This window comes from Maylandia zebra, unplaced genomic scaffold (genome assembly GCF_041146795.1).
Source record: "Maylandia zebra isolate NMK-2024a unplaced genomic scaffold, Mzebra_GT3a scaffold11, whole genome shotgun sequence".
NCBI lineage: Eukaryota > Metazoa > Chordata > Actinopteri > Cichliformes > Cichlidae > Maylandia > Maylandia zebra.
In genome coordinates, this window is record NW_027490041.1 from 2,456,840 (window position 1) to 2,484,821 (window position 27,982).

At 41.7% G+C, this 27,982-nt stretch overlaps 1 protein-coding gene across 7 annotated transcripts in view; it reads left to right on the forward strand.

Annotated features, from left to right (window-relative positions):
* Positions 1 to 27,982, forward strand: part of LOC112432912 (protein NLRC3-like) — a 414,611-nt gene that overhangs the window by 263,592 nt on the left and 123,037 nt on the right. Inside the window, exons 1-3 of one of the 7 annotated variants that reach the window (XM_076881292.1) lie at positions 8,588 to 9,614; positions 23,831 to 23,893; positions 24,500 to 24,552. In XM_076881292.1, coding sequence (XP_076737407.1) covers positions 24,504 to 24,552 — 49 coding nt within the window. In that variant the 5' untranslated portion in view covers positions 8,588 to 9,614; positions 23,831 to 23,893; positions 24,500 to 24,503. Of the gene's footprint in view, positions 1 to 8,587; positions 9,615 to 16,039; positions 16,348 to 19,131; positions 19,145 to 22,129; positions 23,894 to 24,351; positions 24,553 to 27,982 lie in introns of those variants that run through there. The other 6 variants (XM_076881294.1, XM_076881296.1, XM_076881291.1 and 3 more) reach the window with 6 other exon arrangements.

Genomic DNA, 27,982 nt, shown 5'->3' on the forward strand with positions numbered 1-27,982 from the left:
TTTCAAAGAAACCTGTGAGTCACTTAGAGCCAAGTTCACTCATAAAATGTGTCACAATAACGTTACAGGTAGTGATGGCTAAATGAAGCTTTCTGAAGCTTGTATTGAAAAACGCTTCATTACTCGAAGCTTTTCAACACAGTCCTCTCTGGTGACATCTGGTGGCCAAAAATATGAAGAGCAGCTCGAATCCACAAAAGAAAACCAACTGCTTCATAATGACTGCTCACTCTACAGAGTGGAGTTCTGTCTGATATTGGGCCGCCGCTGTGTTGCTTTGAACGTGTATTTTTTGGTGGTTAAAAAATGTGTTTTATTTGTTTAATAAATAGTTTTGACCGGTAAACTCTCCTTGTTTAAACATGCACCATGGTGTGGTCTTTCTTTGCTTGTGACTTCTTGATGTTGGTAAATACAATAATTGAAAAATACCACGTTACATATATATACATGTAATAATGTACAACACATTATGGAGTATGCTTCTGCTGTGAGGTCCTGCCTCCATGCAGGTATGCATTTAATCGCCGGAGGGGTATATTTATAAATAATATTATATTAGGGAAATTTTCCCAGACATATTTTTGACCTGGGGGTAGAATTGATTGTGAAATGGAAAATGCTTATGAACTTGCAAATGAAAAACATGATGCATTGACGGTAACCCTTTTTCATTTTTATTTAAGCAGAGAATTTGTTCTAGTGTGCGATGGCCGAACCTGTTCCTTTTCGTGGAGATCATTTCTCCTGCCTTAAGGAAAATCCCTTCACATGGCACAGAGGAGGCTGGAGTGCAGAGAAACTGGTAGAGATGCAGTTGTACAGTCTACCTGGGCCCCACAAACTATCAGACAAAGAGAATAAAGAAATTCAATTGCTGCACATTTGGCAGACTAACATTTTCAGATGAATTAAACAATAAAATATATATTTTTACAACATTACATGTAAAGAGTCAAGTGGAAGTTTTTCTAAAGTTATTTAATGATATTTATATTATGGAAGCAGATTTTTGACATTTTATCTTTTTCCCGTTTTCAGATATAATAAACACGCACAAAACAAAAGCAAACGGCCAGAACACAAAGCTGGAAAACCCACCGGATCGACCAAAATCAACTCAAAATTCTCCCACACAACAGAACCTCCTCTATTCCTCACTGGCTCCAAATCTCTCAGTGGAATGATCAGTGGTTCACTATCTGTCACCACCAAACACTCCACAAATCCCGCGAATGATTCACTTCCTTATAAACCATTGAATCAGACACCGAAGCAGTTAGGTTCTAAATGAAGCTTCGGACGTCACTGATCACGTGACTCTGGCCAAACGAATCAAGCTTCGACACAGAGCTTCTGAAGCAGTGTGTTGATTTTTTTTTTTTTTTTTTTTGTCCCGTTTGGATCTATAGCCATCAGAATTGTTGTCTTAAGGCCAAGAAAGATCCCAGGCGGATTTATTTTACCAAGTGGATCATCATGGCCTTGCCATATTGGTCCATTTGATTGACCTTTATTATAATTATGAATTTATTTTATTTTCAGTTGCAAACGGGACAGACATGACTGGGGGATAGGACAGGGGGAAAGAATGAAAGAAAGAGAGGGAGAGAAAGAAAGAAAACCAAAGGGGAGAAGAGACGGTGAGAAGGGGGGAAGAGAGAAAAAAACAAACAAATAAAAAAAACAAAACTCCTGGGTCACCTGTATGGAGAAAAAAACCCAGAGGAGACAGCAAACAGCAAAGAGCAACATAATAAAAAAAAACAGCACCATCACAATAAACTAGCTAGCAGTAGATATCAGTAGATACTAAATAATAAACGATATTGTGCAGCACGCAAGATAGACAGCGCACAATGTGCTTTGAGGCAGCAGCCAAGAAAGCTGTAGTCCGCGTCTGTGAATACCCATGTGTACACCTGTGTGCATACCTGTGTGGATCAGCATGCTTGCATTCCAAAGGTTTCTCCATGTAACGATCTGCTAGAGGGTGTGGGGGGGCCACAGCCCCGTCCTTTATGGTATCAAGCAGGTATGGAGGAGCTCAAAACTCCAGACATCCAGAGGCCCCCAGAACACAAGAGACCAAGGAAGACCAACAGAGGGGCAGCCGCGCCACTGTCCCAGAAAGAGCTGAGGAGAGTCCCAGATGAGGGCTCGCTCAGCAGCCGCGGAGCAGAAGCCAGGGGGGGTTGCAGTGACGCGCCCGTGAGCTCCGCCGGCAGCCAGCCGTGCCTGAGTGACCGAGCCCCAGGCCGAGAGGCCGGGGGCACCCCACCTCCGAAGTGGCCCGAGCGAGCCCCAATAAGCGGCCGCCAAGGAGTGAGCCGGTGTGTGTTGATTTTTTTGACACGCACCGGAGCTTCAGCTTCAAGCGGACCATCAGCACTGTTAGTTCTCTCAGTCTCAGAGCAGCGTTTCTAATTTTGATTGAAACTGTCAGAGAAAACGGCAGCCTCGAGCAGCCCGGATATTAGTTTACAGAGGCTGTTAGAATTATATGTCTAATGTTAAAATGTTGGTGACACAATAATTTCATCCTAATGGCACTGACGTATTCATAGGGTTCATTTTTGAGACAATATATCATGAGGTAGTCACGATTTTGCAAATTTTCCACCTTGTAGTGCAGTTTGCACAGTTTTAAAATGCACTCAGCCTACAAACATTACTGACGAGTCAGGATCTGCACAAAGTGACAGAAACACTGAAGCAGCTGCACATTTTATTCTTATTGTCATGTTTGTCCTGTTTGTCAGGTGACAGAAGAACCAACACAGAGCTCAGAGAGCAATGGTGACACAAGGTCACAGGTGAAACTGGAGGATGACCTGATGGTTCATGACTGTATTTGAAGCACATGTGTGACTGCATGTATGTGGAGTGTCTCACTGTTATTGATCAGGTGACAGAGGCAGCTCTGCCATGTAGCTCAGAGGTGGAGAGGAGAGCTCACAGGTGACTGTAGATTAACTAGTATTTATCATGACAGTTGTCAGGCTGCTGATGTAAACTGATTCATTAGTGTATGTTTGACAAAGAATCTGAATTAACACGTCTCACTTTTTATATGGCACGAATCCATGTGTTATTTTATCAGGTGACAATATGTCCTAGTGCAGTCAGAGGGGAGGAGCCAGGGCCAAAGGTGAGGCCCATCAAGCACAGAATAATAATTTAATCTGAGGATAAAACGCAGGTACTGAGGCTGAAAGAAGCTTCAGTGCTCTCAGAAGACTAAAAACATGCTAAGGTCAACAATGACTCAAACGAGATGAAACAATGCTGCTGTGTGTCCACCAGCAGAGACTGGACAGTATAGATGGAAACCAACATGCCAGCAGTTTGTCTCTGTTAGTGAGAGGAGCAGGCCTGTGTTTGGCTGCTTCACATAGTGGACACTGAGTTGTTGTGTGGGACACCAGTAGGATTAATGTCTGTTGCTGTAACAGCAGCTCATGTTTAGAATAAAAAGCTCACTGATCTGATCGGGGCAACAGTGCCTAAACTGTTGCATCATGTTGCTGAGAGATCTTTTACTTTGTGGTCATCTGAGATCATCATCAACTTTATTTATAAAGCACTTTAAAACAACCACAGCTGACACAAAGTGCTGTACACTGGAACTGTAAAATAAAATTACATGAGATATAAATAAAACACAAATAAAAGAAGAGTGAAATCATTAATTAAATAACTACTTCAATTAAAAAAGAAACTAAGTCTCACTGAGGTTAAAAGCCAAGGAATAAAAGTGGGTTTTAAGACGTGATGTAAAAGTGGACAGTGAAGGGGCCTCTCTAACGTGCATGGGCAAATGATTCCATAACTTGGAGCCACAATAGAGAAGGCCCCGCCCCCTCTGAGCTTCCTCCTGGATCTCGGTACCTCCAGGAGCAGCTGGTCAGCTGACCTGAGAGACCGACAGGGTGTGTGGAGATGAAGAAGCTCAGAGAGGTAAGGCGGGGCAAGACTGTGAAGGCATTTAAAAACAAACATAAGAATTTTAAAATGAACTCTAAAAGACACAGGCAGCCAGTGCAGAGAGGCCAGCACGGGGGTTATATGCTCTCTTTTTTGAGTTCCTGTTAGGAGTCGTGCAGCCGCATTTTGAACCAGCTGCAGACGTGAGAGCAATGACTGACTGACCCCCACATAAAGTGAGTTACAGTCGTCCAGGCGGGAAGAAATAAAAGCATGGATCACTGTTTCAAGGTGCTGCCTCGAAAGAAAAGATTTTACTCTTGCCAGTCGCCTTAAATGATAAAAACCGGACTTCACCACTGCTCTGATTTGGTTGTCCAATTTAAAATCACTGTCCAACTTAAAACCAAGGTCAGTAGATGAGTAGTTTTATGGACAAAACCCACCAGGTCATTCAGTGTTCCCTTAGTACACTGAGTTCCCTTGTCTAGTTCGCGTCTATGTGTATCCTAAGTTCCTATATCCCCGTGTTCAGTCAGTGTTTGTGTCTGCCCTGTTCCCACGTCTCTGTTCCCTTTGTTATAGTGCCTGCCCGTGAGTCTGTGTTATGTTTCCTGTTTTACTTTGAAAGTCCATGTCTGATGTTAATGTGTCTGGTTTTGCTTCCTCTTGTCTCGTTAGGCCTGATTTGCCCCAGCTGTGTTTCCCTCCTGTTACCCATTCCCTGATTGCTCCCTCTGTGTATTTAAGCCCTGTGTTTCTCTGTGTCTGTGTCGCCATCTACTGTTTTCACACAGCCACGCCTAACAAGTGCTAATGTATCAGAGATGTTGGTGTACTATAACTGAAGTAATGATGTTAAGTCCTTAAAGTCATATTCTTTATTGTCATGACTGTATTTGAAGTAGTGATGGGCAGATGAAGCCCCATGAAGCACTGGAGCTTTTCATCCAATTGGTTCACCCCAACGCGAAGCTTCATGAAGCTTCATTTGCTCTAGCAGGACACCTACTGGACGTAAAAATAATAGCTGGCATGAATTTGAAGAGTGTGGCATTTTGCACACAGCCTGTAAATGTCAACAACAAAAGGAGTGTGTAAAACATGTATATTGTAGTGATGGCAGTATACTGTGTATATTTATGCTGGCAGTATGGAAAATGATTATTTGCGGCAAAGTTCGAACCGCTTCATGAACCAGTCACGTGGTACAGCCGGGCAGCGAGGCTTCGGACGTCATCATTTTCAGCTCCTCCCATAAATGAAGCAAGCCTCGATACGCGCTTCGCGGAAACGCCCCCTCCATTACTCGACACACGCTCCGAAGCCTCGATACAGAACGTCCCATCACTAATTTGAAGCTATTTTTATTTTTGTATGATACCTGATTTATATGAAACATGGCTGCAGTAAACTAAAGTCTACAATACTTAGTCAGCCATTTGCTTAATAGTAATTTAACATTATATCATTCACATATAATATAATTCACATCGCACAGAGACTACAAGCCCATTATCATCAATGGAGCTCCAGTGGAGAGGGTGCAGTCCTTCAAGTATCTTGGTGTCCACATCTCCTCAGACCTGACACATTCAGGTCCAGACCAAAAAGGCTAGGCAGCGCCTGTATCACCTACGACAACTGAGGAAGTTCAGGGTCTCTCCAAAGATCCTCAGGATTTTCTATACAGGCGCTGTGGAGAGCATCCTCACACAGAACATGACATCGTGGTTCGGGAACAGCTGTGTGAAGGACCAAAAAGCTCTCCAGAGAGTGATCCGTACAGCAGAACGCTGCTGCAGGATTGCTCTCCCCCCGCTTCAGGACACCTACACCAGGAGATGCCGGACTAGAGCAGATACTGAAGGACCCGTCCCATCCTGGCAACAAACTGTTCCAACTCCTGCAATCTGGTAGAAGGTTCAGCATCATCCTGGCAAGGACAGAGAGACTCAAGAGGAGCTTCTATCCCCAAGCCATCCGTGCCCTAAACACACACACCCGCCCTCTCACATCATCTATAATTGACTGAGACAGGACTCTTCCAGACACTAAACCAAGGCACAATGTACATTTCAATTACTTTAATTTTAAATATGTTTTAAATATGTTTATATTGTCTATCCTGTAATATATAGTATATATATATATATATATAGTATATATATATATATATATATATATATATGTGTGTGTATATATCACTGCTGCCTGTAACTACGCTCAAACTGTTAATGCTATCTTATTTTAATAAACAACACTGTCAAATGCAAAACTGGGGTGGCACTTGGGGTGGCAAGGGATCATTTTAGGGTGGCACATGCATGCCACCCTTCTAGATCCGCCCCTGAAGACATCACATGTTTGCAAAAGTGCTCTAATGTTTTCGGAGACAACCCCTTGGCTTCCGTACTTGCGCATCGCTGTTCCACTGATGTATTGTTGTTCTAGTTAGAGTATTGTTGTTAGCCTATAGCCTATCATTCAGCATCGCCTCACTCGAAACGCGCAATGGGTGCTTCGACTTACGAAAATGTTCCACTTACGAAAGACCTTCGGAAACGAATTAATTTGGTAAGTCGGGGTTCCACTGTACCTTACAGTGTAAACAAGTATGACTAGGTGTCTGTTGAGTCTCAAGTAAGTTGCCTGCAATGATATTTAAAGTCCAGCAGGTGTCAGTATGGAGCAAAACAGCAACACTGTGTCGACACAGTATCGGTACAGTTTGGGGAATGTGCTGAAACGCTTCACGAGGCCTCATCTACCCATCACTAAACAAAACTAACCTCAAACCTGAAATCCTTAGAAAGATATGCAGGGAGACGTGAAGGAGACGACACAGACGAACCAGCGACGAACACGAGACAACACACACTATAAATACACAGAGGGGAAACTACACACAGGAGGGAGGCACGGCCGATTCTGATTGACAAGACGAGACAGGGGAAACGCAAACTGAACACTCTGGCATAAGACACAGACCTTCACAATAAAACAGGAAATGCAGAAGGAAGCCACATAACAAACCCTAAAACTAGAACTCAAGAAACACTAAAAAACTAAGGAACCATGAGAAGGAACCAAAACTCAAAAAACACTGGGCCACCCACCCAGGACCATAACACTTCAGATCTGAGCAAGCACGCTGCCATGGGAACGTGACATTGACAGAGAAACCCCCGGATCCTCCCCCTGACATGACCGCTGTGGGCAGACCTCCACCCGCCCCACTCGGGAGTGGAAACACAAAACATTATTTTATGTCATGTGCTGGAATATACAGGAAATAGGTTTAAATGTTAAACACATTTCATCAAGTCAAAAACAGCTATAATATAATTTAATCTTTTCTTGATGCATAAAATAAAAAGATTAAAAACAATAAAACAATTAAAAGAAAGGCTTTTTAATTTGATTCATTTCTATATGATGGATTATGCAGAAAAAGTCTCGGGCTGAAACGTCTACTTTCTACTTTATTACGTATTCAAGTCGTGTTTTTTTAAAGAGTAAAGTAACCAAATACTTTTGAAAATAAGTAATCAGTAAAGACATGGGATTACTTAGTAACTGAGTGCTTATTTCCAGTAACTTGAGCAGCACAGCTTGTAATGAAGTAAATGTTGTGTATGATGTGAATGAAAGAGAGCCTGGTGAGGTGAGTCAGTCTTTACACAGCTCTGTTAACAACATGTTGTTGCTGCTGCACAAAGATCAGGAATGCTGCAAACTGAATCTCTGCTGCAGGCAGTGACTCGTTTTTCTAGTTTAAACTTCCCTGGAAGATTGTTCAACTTGAAAACAGCCAACATCATTATCAACACCTCTCACTGTAAACTCAAACCATAAAACCCTTAAGGATCCACGGCCTTATGGTTTTTTAAACCGATGATCTTAAACATGTGAGCTCATCAGAACTGAAAATGAAGACAACCAGTTGTTGTTTTGAAATAAAAGTCCGAGACAAAACTGTTTGGTTCCAGTGTGTCCAAACTCTGATCTTGTGTTTCCTATATTAGAGCTGGAAAGCTGCTGAACACGTTTCCATGTTAGTTCCTGCAGCAGCCACTGAAACAGCATTTCTACAGTCCAGCACTGATTCAGCTCATAACAAGGTTCAGGTTGGTTCCTGCTGTAGACTCTAATAAAAAATGACTATCTATTACAAACCAGACAATTTTTCTTGGATTGACGTTTTGTAAATGTCCACAGCAGTAGGTGGAGGAGGAGCTGGGGCCCTCAGGCAGCAGACTCTCTTTGTAGGACCAAGAAACCAATCAGAAGGAACTCGGGTTAAAGAGAGCGAGGAGGATTCAAATGCAATGATATCCTGCTCAGCTACAGCTGAGAAGTTTCCTTATGAGGAAGTAGGAGAGCCGCTGACCTTGGCTATTAGCTCCTTTTCTCAAACCTCAGCTGTTGCATTCTCCACAACTGTTACTCCACCACGTCCACGTTGGTCAACGATGCATGAAGGGACTCATGCTGTTTAGAGAGGGAGAGTGTAATCTCTGGTTATTTTATTGCTATGGTGTTTTATTTTAAATGTTACTTTTTGTAGAGCAGTGAGTTTCCCCATGTACCGTGAATGCACCGTAGTGCTGCTCATGGTTTCACTGCATCTGTCTGCATGGAGCAGGGTGAGTTTCTCTGTATATAGAGCCTGTGTTTCTTTAGCTCCATGAAACGAGGCACTGATTTTGTTTTGTAGACGCACAAAGCTGTTGTCAAAGTTTCTGTCCAGTAACGTGTTGAACCACAGAGTTTATTCTGTGAAGAAGATCCTGGTGAATCTCGTTTATTTGCAAATTGAATTGTGGTTCACAGTCCGGTGTCTGACTTCTAAAACCAGTCAGGATACGACGTTTTGTTGGAAATGTGATTGTAGAAGCTGCTAATGATTTCTTAGCTGTGTTAGCCTGTGAATGGATGCTAGCGTATCCACATGTGCTCCCTGGGCTAACTTGTGTTGTTAGTTTCAGCTAACACACCATGTGAGACACTTTCCATGGTTCCTTTGCACTCAAATGTATTTTGTTATGGCCAATAAGAACTGCACAGATGTAAGATATGTGGAGACAAAGACCACAGCAAAATTAGACTTTTATTGCATTTTGTACAGATGTGATACAGGAACCATCAGTTGATTGAAATATGTGCTTAATTACAAGTGAAGTCACCGGTTTCCTTGGAGGCTGTAGATGCAACGATTCACCTCTAAAAGGATTCAGTTTTTCTAACACCGAGATCTCAGGATGTTGCTACTTTATTTGATCTATTTATTTATTTATAGCACTTAACAAAACTGATGTACTCAGCTGAGACGGACACAGGGTTCATACGGGTGCTTGAAATCCGTGAAAATCCTTGAATGTTGTCTTTTCAAGGTTTGAAAAGTGCTTGAATTTCAGATGTGGTGCTTAAAAGTGTAACTGTATTTCATTCACCACAAATAACTATCTGGTTGAATACTTTTCTTGTCAGATATAAAAATAAAATGAGTCGCAAAATGTAAAAGCAAAATTTCCCCGCCTGGCTGCCTTGCGTCTGTTTCACCGTGTGACCCCGCCCCTCCGTCGGACAGTCGGGGATGAGTGCGCTAACATACCTGTAGGTCGCTGTTTTAATGAGTGTTTGATGGAACAAATGGCGGAGTTTGCGCTCTCCAGTCATGATAGGTGAGTGCTAGTAAATAATTTTCCAGTATGTGTATGTTACACACGCTATTTTTAAAAAATTATGATTATTATGTTGCTATCAAACTCGCTGGAGCAATGATCGAAATGCACTGAGTGTGATGCAGTATGGCAGCGCTGTTATGGAATATGCTGTGAACATAGCTAACATCACTTAGCAGTGATATGAGTTAATTTACTCAAGTGAAAACTTTAAACATTAGCCCGATACATAACTATCAGTGTGTGAATGTGTGTGTGAATAGGTGGATGATTGTGTAGAGTGTAAAGCGCTATACAAATACAGACCATTTACCATAACTAGCTAACTTAGGCTTTCTGATTAACCCTCTGGGGTCGACGGACCCAGAGTCTCCATTTCAACTTGGGTCGAACGTGCGGACTTCAAACTAAGTACCAGCTTTTAAATCGTGTTGATAGGCCTCGTAAAACTGATGTTTTTTCTGAATAAAACTGGCGTTTCCTCCGGGAAGAAACGGTAAAAACGGCGTTTTCTAAGGAGAGCGCTAGCAAACACGCTTCGATTGTGAGTGAAAAAAGAAAAAAACACTCCTTCCCTATTGGTGGAAAAATGGACCAATCAAAAAATGATATGGCAACATGTGGCATGTGGTTGTTTGGGAAGAGAGAGAGAGAGAGAGAGAGAGAGAGAGAGAGAGATTTGATAGGTGAGAGGTTTGTGACGTTTACCGTGTTTGGAGTCTCAGGTTAGTGTGTTGTCTTGTGTAGTTAGTGTGTAGTTGTTGTTTTGTGTGTCAGTTCTACTAGTGAACGCCACAGTTGCTGCCTTAAAGCCACCAAAGGCAGGTTGCAGTGTAAACGCTGACACAGCTGCTGTCAGACCTGCAGGTTTATCCCTGTGCTGTTCTCCTCTGTGTCACAGTGACACAAACTATTTTTTGGAGTTGCATAAATCATTCGTGTGTCTTCTTCTTTGATGCAGAACAGCTGATTGTTCTGTACATAGTTTGAAATGGTTATATGAAAAACGTCTGAGCCTCAGCTGCATTTTTAGCTCAACAGTACCAAATAACTTTGTTGTTTGCAAAACTTGTGCATATTTTTTAAAAATGCACAATTTCTATTTGCATTTCAAGTTACGAAAATGATTTGTTAAACATGCTTCTGGTTTTTACAGTCAAAAATATCACTTTCTACTCATGTTTTAAGCACAATATTTACATATTTACAGTTTGTCAAAATGAGAAAATAACAGTTTTAAAGGTGAAATCTAGAGAACAAATCAAAAGTAGTCAGAAACGGCCAATTACAGCCTGGACCCCAGAGGGTTAGAGGCTAAAAGCAAAGTTGTCACCAAGTACTGTTTATATTCGTGTGTACAGCTGCAGCTTCTTTGAGTATTAACTTGGTGCCTTTGGGTGAAATAACGGTAATGTGACCGATCCATATGGTCACAAAGAATAGCCTCTTGTTTCTGTGCTACCAAAGTTTCATTCAAACTGTTTATCATCAGCACCGACACATCAAACTACTTAAAGATTATAAATGTCTTCAAGCTCACACTGAGGCCTGTGGGGCACAATCAGCCACTGCGACAGTACACACATTTATGTGTGTTTGTATATGAATATTTCATACTTACAGGCTGCCTGTTTATTTAAGGGAGATGAACAAAAAAGCTTGAAAAAGGACCTTGAAAGTGCTTAAAAAGTACTTGAATTTCACCCTGAAAAAGGTGTATGAACCCTGTGGACAGCGTGCCTGACACGTATCACTCACACGTTTTATTTTAGTAGGAAAAGTCAGACTTTGAGCTGTGACATTCAATCGTTGCTTTTTCTCGGTGAGAATAGTATTTTACATGATTATAATAGAAAACTAAAATCTTTGTAGATGTTGACAAACATTAAAAACTGAACAGCTGTAAGCAAACAAACACCAGCTAACACGTAGATACCTTTTTATCTCACTGCAGTGAAAATGAACTGCAACATTAATTTGATGACATTAAACTCAATTGATTTTTTCATTTTCTATACTTTAGGTGAGCAACACACGAGTTATTGTGACATTAAAATACAAACGAGTCATTTGGGGATTTTGTTTCCACCTCTCATGATCTTATCTTAGATTTGACTGGTCTTTATAAACAGCTCCACTCTGCCTGATCTGAACTGTAAGAGTTGATAAAATCATTTTGTATGTTCCTATTTAATGTCAGCATGAACACAAGTTTATGTGTCTGCATGTTTATTCCTGGAGGTGAGCCTGTATATGACAGCACTGTTTAATATTATATCTGCTTTAATACAGATGCTTAAAAAGGTTAAAGTCCTGACTTTGAGTCTCCACTGTGAGAAGCTCAGCAGCTCTGAGAACTCTCTAAAGTCTTCTTCATCCTGATCACCATCTTCACTCTGTTGGAGCGTCCATGAGTGTCACTGAGTGTTCTCAGTAAAGTTTGTTTGAAGGAAAAACACCATCAGTCTGTTAAGTCGTGTGGAAATGCGGAGAGTCTGTGAGCTGCATTCACAAACAGGTTGGATCACTCTGAATGACAACGATTAGAGGAGGGTCTTCCATCAGTACCAAGCTCTGCTGATTTTCATTAATAAAACTTAAACCTGCTCAGTGAAAAACAGAGTGAAATCAGACAAGACTGAGTCCACTTTTAACTTTGTTTCGTCAGATTTAACAGGAACTCATCTGAAGATCAGCCTCCTCCCTGTACGGGGAAAATTCCTATCAAGTCTCCACCTGTCCTGCTTCAGGTGAAGCCCCGCCTCCTTCCAGGAATCACCTGTGTGTCTGTGTTTAGTGTGCAGCTGTGGAGCTTGTTGTTGGTGTGTGAAGAAGCTGTAAGTTTGCTCTGTTTCCTCCTTTAACAGTTTGTCTTTAGGAACTTTATGAGCAGATCAGGAAGTGAGACGTTTGTATTTACATAAAATAAAACCAATGAGATGATTTGATGATTGGCTGAATCCACTCTGGTTATCAGTCAGTAACTCTGCACTCAAACATTTGTCTTTGATAAACAGTTTAAAACGATCTGAATGAAACTTTGGATCCAACATCACTGGTGGAACAATGATCGTCCCTTTAACTGGAAACAGATGAAACCAGTTTGTTCTTCAGAAGCCGACATTCAGGTTTTACTGAGTGACGTCAAAACAACATGAAGCTGCTCCAGCTCAGTTCAGGGTCACTGCAAACAGAGATAATCAGAAGTAAATACAGACTCTCTCACACAGCATCAATATTTAAGGATGTTTTCACTGCGGTTTAAATCCTACATATACTTGATGTTGATGCAGGAGTAAAGCCTCTCAGAATCAAACACATTTAAGCCTCTGTGACTCAAGACTGTGTGAAGTGCACAATCGAACACTTTTTAATCTGTTTCAAGTTAAACACAATGAAGTGTTCAAAGGAAAAACATGTTACTATGTGAATCCTGCTTGATGGACCAGAGCAGAGCCTCCCTCTGTGCTCTGTTCATCACTCTGTCAGTCTGAGTTATTCATGAAGCACAAGCAGCTGATGATAAGCTGGTTAATGTTGGCACACACACACTGTGACACTGTCAGACATGAGGAAGTGTGCAGGTAAACTCTGCTCAGAAATGACAATGAGGAGGTACACAGACTGATGGAGCTCATAGAGTGAGACGTTTATTTTACATGAAGTAAACCTGATGTATGATCTGATCTGTAGATCAAACTGATGTGTTTAATAACCTGTTGTTTAGGGCTGGGCGATATGGCCTCAAATCCATATCACGATATATTCTTCTGTATAACATATTTTCCACACTTAAAATCCTTTAATTTCCTCAAAAATCGAGAGTGTGCCTTATGTATGAATTCTGGTTGTGCTTACTGACCTCGAACCGATTTTGGCTGCAGAAATCTGTTAAAAATGTTTTAGTACAACTTTGGTAAGCAGCACTGCTTGATGGATCGTCAGAGCATTACGGCTGCCGTAGTGAGGAGCTTCACGGAGTAATCTGGGTCCAAAACTCCGACAGCTTCAGGTCCCAAAGTCAAACGAACACAAAGAGTTAAAAATGGTCTAAATTCTTTCATCTTTAATTAAATCATCAGCGTTGCTGCTTTACCAGGTGTAACAATTAAGTTTAACATCCATGTAGGGCTGCTCAATTAATCGAATTTTAATCTCGATTACGATCTGGGCTTTCAACGATCATTAAAAATGACTGAGCCGATTATTAGCCCCTCCCTCGTGGTTTACTCTCGCGCTGCTCCGTGTGGCAAATCGAGCGCACCTCTCTGCATTTCGAACACGTGTCACAACAATTAAGAGCAGCGGCCTCCGACCTTTTTTGCTCCACGGACCAGTTTATGCCGGACAATATTTTCACGGGCCGGCCATTAAGGTGTCGCGGATAAATACAACAAAATAAAACTAGTGCCGGTACCGAAAAAAAGATTTATTCATAACACACGTGAAAAGACCCAGGAAAACCAAGTAAACGATAAAAACGATGACAAAATAACATGGAAAACCGATAAAAACCCTGAAAACTATACATTTCACACCTGAGCCTCAACTCTCGCGGCCCGGTACCAAACGACTCACCGACCGGGACCGGTCCGAGGCCCGGGGGTTGGGGACCGCTGATTAAGAGGACCTGAGGGAAGCTTGGAAAGCTAAACAGAAGTTATTTGGAGAGGAGAGTGACTGCTGTTGGTTGAAAAGAGGTAAAAAAACTTCAGTGGTTTGGAAACATGGGTTCAGTCAGACGTGGATCAAGTAGACAGTGTGTAAACTTTGCTACGGTGTCATAGCTGCACCACAGAGCAACACTGCAAAGTTCACTAAACATAGATGTTTACATTTTTCATTTATTTTTTTATATTGCAAACATTTGCACTGTTATCAGTATTTGCACACTATTTAATATTATTTTTTGACAACCTTTAAAGTCATTATTCAACACATTGTTATTGTTAAATAAATATTGTCAAATAATCGAGATCTCAATTTCAATGAAAATAACCGTGATTATCATTTTTGCCATAATCGAGCAGCCCTACATCCAGGCATCCATGAAAACAGAATTTATTCAATTTAACGGAGTTAGAAGTTAACAGGAAGTTAGCTCGCTAGTTTCCACCTAAACATTTCATAGCATATTCTGACTGAGAGATTTTTGAAACTAATTCAAACGTACAGCTCTGCTATCACTTCCAACATAAATGAAGACTAAACAGCAGTGGCGTTTGCAGGGTTACTGAAGTTGGACTACCTGGTATATAATGTTGTGCTACATGACTGCTAGCGACACAGCTATGTTAGCATAACATTAGCACAGTGAAGCTGGAGGATGAATGCTAACTTTTTGGCTTTCCCCATATTTCAATAGTGCTTCATCTCTTTGTTATGACTGTCGTCCGCCATAATTGCAGATGATAATTGTTGTAGCTGCTGCGATGCTTTCGACCAAAACAGGCGCAGCTTGATGACATCATCAACATGCGGTATAGTCACAATCTCTATCGTTGGCCAAATTTATATCGTTTCTATCGTATATCGTTTCTATGGCCCACCCCTACTGTTGTTACTGTTGATCAGCTGAGATCAGCTGTGCTACAAACTGGAACTCTGCTGAACTGGATTTACTCGTTTCGTGAACTTTTAAGAACGAATGCTTCCTTGGCTGAAAGCAGTGAACATAAACAGCTTTACTTGCACATAAATCTGTCAGTAAAGTCTGGATAATAAATTCTGGTGGTGTTATAGGTTCTCTTGGTCAGCTTGGTGTTGGTTTGGCTCCTGCATAAAACAGTTTGCTCTCATATTTGACACTGACAGGAACAAAGAGTAAAAAACACGACAACCAAACTAAAAAAGAGAGACGAGTTAAAGCAGAAGATATTTTGTGTGTCAGAACATGTGATCCTCACCAAGAGAGAAAAGCTCTGATTATTGTTGCTGAACTGTGACGGTGAACAGTCTCCTCTGTTGATCCCAGTGTGACTGAAGTCCGTGTGATGAGTGAGGACTGAGCCTGTGTTGGTCGATCGTCTCTAAACAGGATGTGAAGCATCAGTTCAGTCGTATTAAAGCCCTGAATAAACAGTCCTTCTGGATCCACTGTCTGTGTTTGGCTCCTCATCTTCAAAGACTCAACACAAGATGTTGGTCACATCAACATAAAACACAGGATTTGCTGCAGATGTTGAAGTGTGTTCTCCATATGAGAGAAGCTGCTGATCGTGTTTGTATGTTAGCACCTGTAGGATCGATGAACAGCTCTGACTCAGTTCACTAACCAGGCTCAGGGGAATAACTGGGATATTTCCCCAACAGAGACGTCCTGCTGGGATCGTTTTCCTGCTCTACACTCTGGTGTTTCTGCTCAAAGAACAAGAAAATGAATTTCCATGAGCCTACAGATCGTGGACTTCTTTGAGAAACTTAAAGAAGACGCTTTTCTTTCCTTAGATTGAACTTAAACAAAGGATTTGAGGAGCAGAAAAGTTTTTAAAGAGAAATTAAACATATTAATAAATATTCTGTTTATTTTACGTTATTTAGGTGTTTAGGTTATTTTTCTGTTTTCTGTCACACGTCTGCTCTCGAGTCGTTATCAACAGTGTATCAATGCATTCCTGTGGGTGGAGACAGAAACACACACCCAAAAAGAGCTCAGAGCAAGAATAAAAGAGGAGGAGACAGGATCAGAGTGGGACAGTGGAGCTTGTTGTTGGTGTCTCTGTGTGAAGAAACTGTAAGTTTGCTTTGTTTCCTCCTTTAACAGTTTGTTTGTTTCTGTGATGTTTGGACCTGATGTCCTCCATCACACCGACACTCTCTCTCCCCTCTGTTCCATATGTGACAGAGGGGAGAGAGTCTCTCACTCAGAGAACCAAGGTTACAATGTAACCACACGTTCAGCTCTTGTGTTTGAATCCTCATGATTATAGATTATTGATTGGCTGGAATCAAACAGTTTGAAGAACATTTATTCGTGTGGCAGTTTCAGCTGCTGCTCACAAATCTGATAACAGGAACAAGTTAGTTCCACGAGGAAGACGTTCGTCTGGGCGCGTTGGCCTCGTCGGTCATGTGACCGTGTTACTGTTCGGGCTCAAACTGATACGAGTGGTTTAGCAGGTGTGACAGGACGATGCTGCACAGCCTCATTGTTCAGGTGTGAGTCAGACTCTGAGTCTTTATACAGTCCTGTTTAACAACATGTTGTTCCTGTTGATGTGTCACAGAGATCAGCTGTGCTAAACTCTGCTGCATGCAGCTACTAGTTTCTCTAGTTTGGTGATGGAAACGTCGATGAGACTGTTTCCATCACCAAACATCACGAGGAACACCTCTGAGTCTGATTCTGACTCTGTGCATAAAACCACAAATATCCCTTCATGTCTGTTCATCTGATTCTGTAACGTGAGAAACTTTGATGTCTGAATTTTGTTCTATCATTAAAGGATGTTGGCTGCTGTGCTTGCACATGCTCAGTTTGACAGGATGTTGGCTGCTCTGTTTGCACATGCTCAGTTTGACAGGATGTTGGCTGCTCTGTTTGCACATGCTCAGTGTGACAGGATGTTGGCTGCTGTGTTTGCACATGCTCAGTGTGACAGGATGTTGGCTGCTGTGTTTGCACATGCTCAGTGTGACAGGATGTTGGCTGCTGTGTTTGCACATGCTCAGTGTGACAGGATGTTGGCTGCTGTGAAAGCTGAATGCTCTGTGGTTAGAAGTGATGTCACACATTAGGATAACTGTGCTCGCTCTCTGTCAGAGTAACAGAGAGCGAGCAATTTGACCACATGACCCTCAGTACACAGCATGATGTGCGCTGTAAACAGGAAGTAGAGGAGCAGGACTGAGGTAAACCTCTGAGGGATCAAACTGAGACTGAGCTCCAGATGTTTCCACATGTTTCTGCTCTGCGTGTGTTTGATGATTATTTCAGGTATAGATGATGGAATATGGCCAGTCTGATGTGAGCCTGCTTCTCTGACAGCTCCTCACCTCTCTGTGCTGCCCCCTGCTGGCTCTGATCATTACTGACTGAGTCCTTGCTGCCACTTTATTAGGTACAGCTTGCTAACACAGGCTCAGACCTGCTTTGCCTTCAGAGCTGAGCCTTAAATCTTCATGGCTCAGATTCAGCAAAGTGCTGGAAACATCCCTCAGAGTCATGTGATCAGTGACGTCTGCTTTCAGCACTGACAGATAGAAAAGTGCATCCACATAAACAGGATATATAATAATAATAATCAAATGCTGATTTTTTTTCAGCCCTTTGTCTGAATGCTAATCCAGATGTGTGTGTTTGTAATGGCAGTAAATAAATGTCAGACTTACAGCTCCTGCTTTACTGCATTAAAGTGATCAGATGAGTTCAGCACTTTGACATGGATGGTAGTGAAAGCAGGAAATGACAAATGTAGCACAGCAGCAGCGTTTAACAGAAACTCTGGGATGAACATCATTCATAGAACAACTTCCAGCTTCTTTTGCTCGGCTACAGTTTGGATGGATTTGCATTTAAAGATGCAACAAGACTAAAATGGTTAGGGTCAGGAGGTCAAAGGTCAGAGCTCCTGTGGGTCTGAGGGCGGCCTCACGCTGGAGAAGGATGAAGGAGTCTGACCTGAGCCAGTGTTTGACATGAACACATCAGCACTGCTGTCAGTGAGCCTAACGACAGCCGTTAGCATCATTTCAGTGTTTCAGTCATAAAAACACTTCCTGTCACTGTGGTGGTTACAGTGACATCATGCAGTTTGTGCTTTGACCTCCAGAGGGCGACAAATCAGCACAGACAGAGAGCTCCATTCAAACTTTGCTGCCATCAGGAATAATTCTTCAAATATAATCATCAGTGTTTGAGCAGTTATGATATCAGGGACAATCTAGACATGTGTGACAATACTGAACATGTCACATGACACACCTCAAACATCATGTGATCCACTCTCAGTCTGCACTTTCATTCATGACTTCAACAGGTTGAAATGAGCTTTGAAGAAACATTCAGTGAAATAAATCTTTCATGGATTCATGTGAGCAGCAGATGAACTTTGTACCAACAACATCTTCAATAACAGAGTCTGAATGAAGCTCAGGTGTTGATGCTGCTCACTGATTGGACGCTTGCTTTCAGCTCTGCTCTCAGTCTTTACTGCACAGGTGAAGGTAGAAAGTGTGACTGGATCTATAGACTGGAAACAGAGAAACATGCTGAACATTTGAAGCTTTGCAGCAGAAATGTTCATGTTACAAATACAGCAGAGCTGATCTGGGATCAGTGTGTTCACACCTGCAGCTACAACAAGGTTTCATGTCTCCACACGTCAGCATGTGAACTTTACTCTGACTCAGTCTGAGCAGTCAGACGGCATATTTTTAAAGTTAACACATCAGCACACACAGAGCTGAGCCCCTCCCACCTGTGCTGAGTTTCAGGTGGAGCCCCGCCTCCTTCCAGGAAGCAGCTCACCTGTGTGTCCGTGTTTAGTGTCCAGGTGTGGAGTGGAGCTTGTTGTTGGTGTGAAGAAACTGTAAGTTTGCTTTGTTTCCTCCTTTAACAGTTTGTCTTTAGGAACTTTACTGTTTGTTCAGCTCGTGTTTGATTTCTTCACACAACAAACTGTGTGTGTTTGTATTTCCGGTCTCTCCATTAAAGTCAGTGTGTAATGTTTCCTGGCTAACATCAGCTGTGTGCAGCTTAGTTCAGCACAAATCTGCCGCTCCATAGTTCACGGTAACGGACTCACAGCTGGACCAACGAGGCCAAGTGTGTCCGCCACTCTGAGCTACGTTCGTGTTTGTGTACTTGTAGTTTGTACTTTGAGTTCACTCAGAGCCCACAGAGGACGCAGCGTACGTGATGACGTCACAGCCCTTTACCTCCTTTACTGTCACTGTGATTAATATTTACACACGAGACACCTGCAGAGCTCTGACGCTGAGCTAGCACACAGCATGCTAACACTAAGCTAAAGCTAGGCTAGCCAAGAACCCAGAGTGAGGTTAAAGCTAGTGATGGGCAGATGAAGCCTCATGAAGCACTGAAGCTTTTCATCCAATTGGTTCACCCCAACGCGAAGCTTCTTGAAGCTTCATTTGCTCTAGTAGGACACCTACTGGACGTAAAAATATTAGTTGGCATGAATTTGAAGAGTGTGGCCTTTTTGCACACAGCCTGTAAATGTCAACAACAAAAGGAGTGTGTAAAACATGTATATTGTAGTGATGCAGTGTACTGTGTATATTTATACTGGCAGTATGGAACATGATTATTTGGAAATGCCTAAAATGGAAATGATCATATACTGTGAGGTGAGGTGTGGACAGTGGTTGTGCTTTTGTAACATTGAGGCAAGGACAGTGATTAGTGTTTAGGGGACACATCATTGGTTTTTGTTAAAAAGAAACAGTTTCTCCACTGTGGCAGGTCGTAGGCGATTTTTTTTTCTAAACTGTCTCTAACTCTCACTAACCGCAACTCTCCATCAAACGCCCACATTTTGTCTGAGGGGTTTATATCGCTGTCATAGCTCGCGGCAAAGTTCGAACCGCTTCCTGAACCAGACACGTGGTACAGCCGGGCAGCGAGGCTTCGGACGTCATCATTTTCAGCTCCTCCCATAAATGAAGCAAGCCTCGATACGCGCTTCGCGGAAACGCCCCCTCCATTACTCGACACACGCTTCGAAGCCTCGATACAGAACGTCACATCACTAGTTAAAGCTGAGTAAACACTGACCCCAGACCAGCACCGTGATAAAGTGAGCTGCTGCTGCTGAACTTGAACAGGTAACAAAGTGATGAGCAGTCAGGCTGCAGGTTTCTACCTGTTCATGTTTCTACAGTAGAATCACTTTGAAGTGTCTTTGTGCTGTTTCATCTTTGATTTGTGTTCATAAACACTCAGAGAAACATCACGTGACCTCATCAGGATCTGTGTTGGTGTGTGGGGCTGTACCTCAGCTTTATGTTGTTACATGCTCATTTGTTCATTTTAACATCAAAGTAATGTTATGAGGAGTAATGAAGTAACGTACTCCATTACTTTTAATCAAAGTGTTCTGTGTAATATGTGTAATAATGACTGTTTTGAGTAATGACCAACACTGATCACAACAAAGAGGAAATGCCTCCAACATGCACAAACATTTGAGCCACAACATGCAGTTAATGTGCACAAATGTCTTTGATATGCTGCTCAGTGATGGTGGTGACTGTCAGAGCAGAGCTACTGAGAATCAATAAGTAATATCAATGATGGGATCAGAATCACTAAATTCTTCTCATCCCTGTCAGTATCATACATGTGCTGTATAATGTGATAAATGTAGAGGTGCTGGCTGTTCTCTCACTCTGCTGTTTAGCTGTAAAGGACGCCTCCCTGCCTTTGTCTCATTCATGACCTTTAATAGTCTCTTCTAACATGCAGAGATCTGTATGATCTGTTTCATAGAGTCTAACCAGCCTGTACAGGTAACAACAACAGTCACTGCATCACTGACACACAAACGTCATCTCTGTCAATAACAACATTCATACATGGAATAAAAACACATCAGTGGATCATTGCTGGAGCTGATGTTTGTGCTCCTGGTGCAAAGGCTCTCAGTTTCCTCCTTGAAATAACATCAGTGGTGGGTCAGCGACATGCTTTCTTTCCCTCTCAGGTTTAAATATCTGGGACTCTCCACCGTTTGGTTTTAGAGCTGAAGAAGCTTCTCAGATGAAACGTCTTCCAGAAACTTAAAGACGTCTCTTTTCTCTCCAAGCTCCTTAGATCACATGACCTGGATGACTGAACCTACAGACATATTGACCTGGTTTCTAGGTAGAGCTGGGCGATAGAACGATAACGATATGTATCGCGATATAACTTTTTCTCGATAGAAAAATTAAACTATTGCGATAGACCTCGCCGCTCTTGTCCTCAAAAAAAAAAAAAAAAAAAAGGTCAGCCAATCCAAACTAAGTAGCCACACGTGTGTTTGTTTGGGAAGCAGCCAGCGGGTAATGGAGGAAATGAGTGTGCCGACTAAAAAATCAACCGAGCGTGACCGAAGAGAAAACAGATGATGGTTCCAACGCCGGAGAGATTGTCGAACGGAAGAGCCATAGAAGTCCCGTAGTGTGAAGGTATTTCGGCTATTTCAAGTCTGACAAAAAACAGAGTAGCGTGCACTGTAAATTGTGCCGAAAGCAAGTCTGGAAATACAATAAACTGGTGCATGCGTCACACTGTGCGCCACGTTATTGTTTCGGTGAAATGAATTTCTACAATACTGTTAATTCTACTCTCTGCAGTGTTTAAATGCTTACATATACACACAGTTACTGTCCCTCCACACATACGACTCTGTTCTGCTTCTATGCCCCAGCTTTGTTTACTTTTTCCCACCGAGGCTTCTAGACTTCTGATTGGCCAACATTTCTGCACGGTTAGGAATCTAGCGCCACCTGCTGCTTTGGCATGTTCATAGCAGCGTTTGCCTTCATTTCTGCCTTTATGTGTGGACGGGATTATTTTTAAAACGAAAACTGAAAATCTCCGTTTTCAAAAATACCCGTGTACGTGTGGACGTAGCCTCAGTCTCTGACTGGAAGCGCTAATTCGTCATTCGGCTTTTGTCAGACTAAAGTAACTGTTAAAACTGTTTGAAAAGCTAAGCTATACAACAAGGAGAGATTGAGAATTTCCTTTTAGTTCTCAGTTTATTTGATATTGACAAAAGTTAGTCAGTTTTGTCTGTTCTTCTGTAAAACAAACTAAGATTTATTTTTAGAATTAATATTTTGTTTCTAAGTGGAATCGACAATTTAGTCTGTTTCGTTTGTTCTATTTTGAAACTTAAACGCTTTAGCGGCTGCCTTTTGTGTAGTTTGCAATATTTGCCTTTATTTATCTGAAAAAGTCTCATGTTCCTTAAGTACATCTACCCTGTTGAACTTATTATGGGAAATAAATATTTAAATAAAAACAAGCTGCTGATTATTTCACATTTTACTTGTGAGCAACGGCACATTTAAATCTTACAAATATAGTTATTTGGCTTATATCGTGATAGATATCGTTATCGCCTGAAATGAAAAAAACATATCGTGATATGAAAAAATCTCATATCGCCCAGCTCTACTTTAAAGGTGATCGTTTAGGACTTCAGCAATAATACAGACAGCAATGTAGTTAGCAGTAAAACAGCTTTATTGGGAATTAACTTAAAAAACAAACAAACATCTGTCTCCTATTTTCTGTCACACAGGAAAGAAGCATCAATATCTGATGAGAAGACTTATTTATTTCTTTTTGGGGGTTTTTTCAACAGGAGAAGAATATCTAACAAGTTGATTTGTTCACATCTTAATTTTTAAGTGACATGTGCATTTTGAGTTTATACACTCTTTATATAAGGCAACAGTTTCCTTTTGCAGTATTTTTGTGTGGAGTGTTTTTCTATTTCTTAACAAAAAGGGAACAAAGGTGTTTAAGTTCACCTAGGATGATTTGTCTTAACTTTCACATGGTCTTACTGAGGTGATGTGAATTGAAACATGCATTTTTTTTTGGCGGTGAGGGAGGGATGTGCTGGAAAAGTTTGAAAAGGGACCTTGAAAGTGCTTAAGAAGTGCTTGAATTTGACCCTGAAAAAGGCATATGAACCCTGATCATTATCATTAGCCTGTGTAAGTCCTGAGTGTCCTCCAGTTCAGTGTCTTGGTCAGTCCCACATGTGTCGTTTCTGTTCAGCTGGTCTTCCAGTCAGTCATCCATCTCAGGCTCTGTCATTCTGTCATAAACACCAGCCTTCACCACCTGTGAGTCCTGCGTTTGGGTCCTCTCTTCTCCACATCCACACTGCGATGCTGTGACATATACAGTACATAAAATCAAAATTCACGTTTTATGCAACTAAAGTGTTTCATTATGTAGGCTACAGAACATAATTCAGTTATAGACGATATATGAAACATGTATACTTACTGCATTTGAATCATTTAAACCATATGTGATATAAACACCTGCACGTGTGTTTGAAAAAACAAACGCTTTGATTTTGACACCCCAAGAAAATCTTCCTAGATCTGCACGTGTTCAGAGTAAGAGCCGAATAAACAGCAGCAGAAGCTGATTGATGAACAGCTGAATGACATATCAGCTGTAGCTGCAGCATCTGCACAGAGTTTGATTGGCTAACGCTGATTTGTTTGTTTTTTTTAAACAGGACAGCAGAGAGAGAGAGGAGGAGATGAAGAGTGCAGCAGATTGATGAAACAGTGAAGAAGAGGTGAGCATCTGACAGAGCAGAGCCAGTTTAAAGGAGCCTCACAAGCTCACACATGACAGCTTCATCAACATGGAGCTCTGAGTGTTTATTAAAGGATCATTGGACGCTCTGACACAGCTGACTGCAGCCTTTAGCTGTGAGCACACAGTGTCTCACATTTACATTCACTTCCCTGTCAAACTCAATAACTTTAAACAGCTGCTGTTATCAGGTGAAGATAGCAAAGCTTTCAGGGCTGAGCCCCAGTGTTTCAGGATAATGGCCCCAGAGACCACAGTCACATATGTGGGGAAGGATTTTAAGTTTAAAACTTCCTGTAAGCACTAACAGCAGAGACGCACAAAGTCGCAGACAGGGAACAAAGTATTTTAGGTTTGTATTGTCAGATTATTTAATCATTATACTGAACAAATATGTGAAAAAGTAAAAACCTCTATTATGATGAGGTTATCACTACATTCACATGTCATCGATGTGTTCTTTCACACAGATCAGTTTCAGTGTGTGTGGCCCGTACACTAAACCATGACACAAATTCATATGATGTGACACCCAGACTGTGTTCACTGTTTCTTTTGGTAAAATCATCTTCTCGTGTTTTTATAGAAAGATGATGGAAGAACCTAAAGAACAGCCAGCCAAAGCAGCTCCATCAGCAGGTAGGAGATCAGTGCTTTGTATGATGAGACGTATGGATGTATAGACTTCAGGCAGATTCTTTTTTGTAACTGTGACAAGTACATAAAATTCACGAGTTGTAACCTGTCCTAATCTTTGCCTTAATCTTTCTGTGGGACATTAATATAACATGAGAACTTCCAGTCTAAGGAGTTTGGCAGAGAAACAACTGGACTTTTTTGTACTTTGAACCCACATATGAGGTTAAAACGATGCCACCTTAAAATGAAACTGAAGAAATATTGAAACTGAAACAAATGTATTGAAAGTGAAATGATAGTGAAAAAACATAAATATAGAAATTTAAAGAAAAAACTCACTGTTCATGTGGTTTTCACACTTACATCGTTTTTTTCCACGTACAGTTATTTTTTCAGCTTCAATTAGTTGGCACTGCTTCGGCATCTGAGGGTGCGCTTGAGGGGCGGGGCTTCAGAGCCACATATATGAGCCACATATGTTTGCGCACATTACATTGCTGACCAGTGACTGTAGAAATCATGGACGACCTAATATCTGCAGCAGCCGCAGTCATGAAGAAACTTGCGTTCTCTGAACGGCACATAGAGCGGGGACGCTGAGAGGAGGTCCAGCGTTTACCGACTGTTTCAAACTGACAGACTCAGGTGTTCTTCAGTGTCTGCCTGACAGAAGGACCTGAGAGCCGCCACAATATTTTTGGTAAGTGAAAGGTGTTTGTAAGCTAATCTGTAGCTAACATCCTTAGCTAGCTAGCTAAGATGGGCACTCGGCTATCGGCAAAACTTGTTTTGTAAAGTTTGTTTAGCTAACCCGTGCAGGTGAACGAAATGAGCAGAAACGCACCGGGCTGCTCAGTCAGTAACTAACCACAGTTACTGTACTTTTATTATGAGTATTACACTGTAAGAGCAACAGGCTGCACTCTGCTGCAGCTCCTGTGCAGAGCTGATTATTCAATATGTGCAAACAGCAGCATGTTTTCACTCTTTTGCCACATCTGTAAGGATATTAACACATATTTTAAAAAAGGCTTGCACTTCAGTAACCCCTCATTAATCATTAATTACAGATTAAATAGCAAAGCCTAATATTTATGTACTCAAACCAAATACTTCTGCTTGGCAGCTTAAGTTAAAATGTGTGTTTCATTTTTCCTCGGATTACATTTTTAGCACTGACTCTGTGTATTGTTTTTACTAAGTTTGTTTCAAATATTCAGGTTAAATAAAACAGTCTGAATCATTCTTATTGAGGTAAGTTCACAAAGTTACATGTGCAGTACAGCTTACATCCTTTGAGAGGGAAAAAAGCATTAATATTTGTTATGATACCTCTGTATGTTGGTGACCACGGTGCAGCAGCAGACTGAACCAGGACTGAAACCTGCTCCGTCTGCTCATGTATGCAGATTCACATTCACAAAGCACCAACAACTCAAAGGTTAACATTATATTGGAAAATCTGTTGGTATATACGGCTTTAAGAAATAAACAGCTCGTATGTGAGCAGAGCTGAAGAACTAAAGAAATGTAAGAGAAGAACTTCAGATCCTGGGTGTGTGAGGACAGAAGGATCAGCTCTATTTCAGATTTGAGATAAACTTTATATTTCAGTTTGTGATGGTTCAGTTCTCTTTGTGATTACAGGAGCAGATTCAGACCTCAGCACCACCCAGTGACAGCAGACAGATCATCCAACATGTTCACATGTTAACTGCAGAATGAACTGATGCAAACAGTACAAAGGTTAAAGCACCACATGTGCTGTAGTGAAAGCTGCAGCTGTTTTATGGATAAAAACAAAGTCAAAAGGATTAATCACCCCTGTATCATATGAATGTTGGGTTTTTCTCTGTATCTGTTATTGTACGATCTACTGTACAATATAAAGCACCTTCAGGTGACTGTTGTTGTGATTTGGCGCTATATGAATAAAATTGAATTAAATTGAAATGTAACTGTGTCACTATATATCAGCATTAACAGGACCTCAGCTTGGTGTTTCACAAAGCTGCTGATCTCAGACCTGCACAGCTTCCGTTTTAAACACTGAATGTACTCAGCTGCATGAAGAGCACGTTTGAGTTTCTCTGACACAATTAAATAAAAACTGATGAAGGTCAAAGGTCGTCACTTGTATGTCGAACTACAGACTTGTCATCTGGAATTCTTTCACAGTTTTTTATTTTTGCCAATAGTGTGTTATTTACCATAAAGTGATTCAGAGTCATTCATACCAGAGTAACCAGAGAGGATAATATATTTTTAAATATATAACTATCCACAGGACTGAATATAATATTTCTAAGTAAAAGTCCAGAGACTCTGAGGATTATCCAAGTATTTATAACATTACACAAAGCAAAGCTCAAAAAGCTGCTGGCCCTGATGCATTACAGGGCATGCTTGCCCCCCACACTGGATCCTCACCAATTTGTCTATCAAATCAATGGAGTACAGAGGATGCTGTATCCACAGCTCTTCACTGTGTACTCTCACACCTGGACAACAAGAGTACTCATGCAAAAATACTGTTAGTTGACTTCAGCTCAGCATTCAGTACAGTTCTTCCCTCCAAGCTGATCACCAAACGTGTGGATCTTGGACTCAACAACTCCATCTGTACCTGGATCATGGCTCATGGACTTTCTGACCAACAGACCTCAGCATGTTAGGTCAGGCCATAACAGCTCTACCACTGTCACACTCACACTGGCACTCCACAGGGCTGTGTGCTGAGCCCGTTCCTCTATGACTGCAGACCTTAGTATGCATCCAACTCCATCCTTGGACGGGTCTCCAGCTTCAAGTTCTTGGGGATCCACATCTCTGAGAATCTGTCCTGGTCAACTAACACCTCCAGCCTGGTCAAGAAGGCCCATCAGGGCCTCTTTTTCTTTAGGATACTGAAGAAGAATCAACTTCCACCGCTGTGTGATAGAGAGCATCCTGACCAACTGTGTCACAGTCTGGTGTGGGAACTGCTCTGCTGCTGACCGCAAGGCACTGCAGCGCCCAACACATCACAGGGATTCCACTTCCTGGCATTGAGGATGTCCGCAAGAAGAGATGTCTACGCCGAGTATGCATCATTCTCGGACTCCTCTCATACTGCCAATAAACTCTTCCAGCTCCTCCTCCCCTCCTGGAGGCGCTACAGGAGCCTTCAGACTAAAACCAGCAGGTTTAGGAACAGCTTCTTCCCCACAGCTGTCACCCTACTGAACTCAGTCCCCGCTGAGCCTTTCCATCCACACTCACCTAACCCTTCTACACTCCTCCTCCCAGTGACCATGATCCTTTCATTATCAACATTCACCACGTTGGTTACTGCTGTAGTTTTAGGACACTGACATGGTGTAGTCTCTGTTATAGTGTGTACACTGTTATAGTCTGTTCAGAGAGCTACGCTTCCACTACTGTAGATATT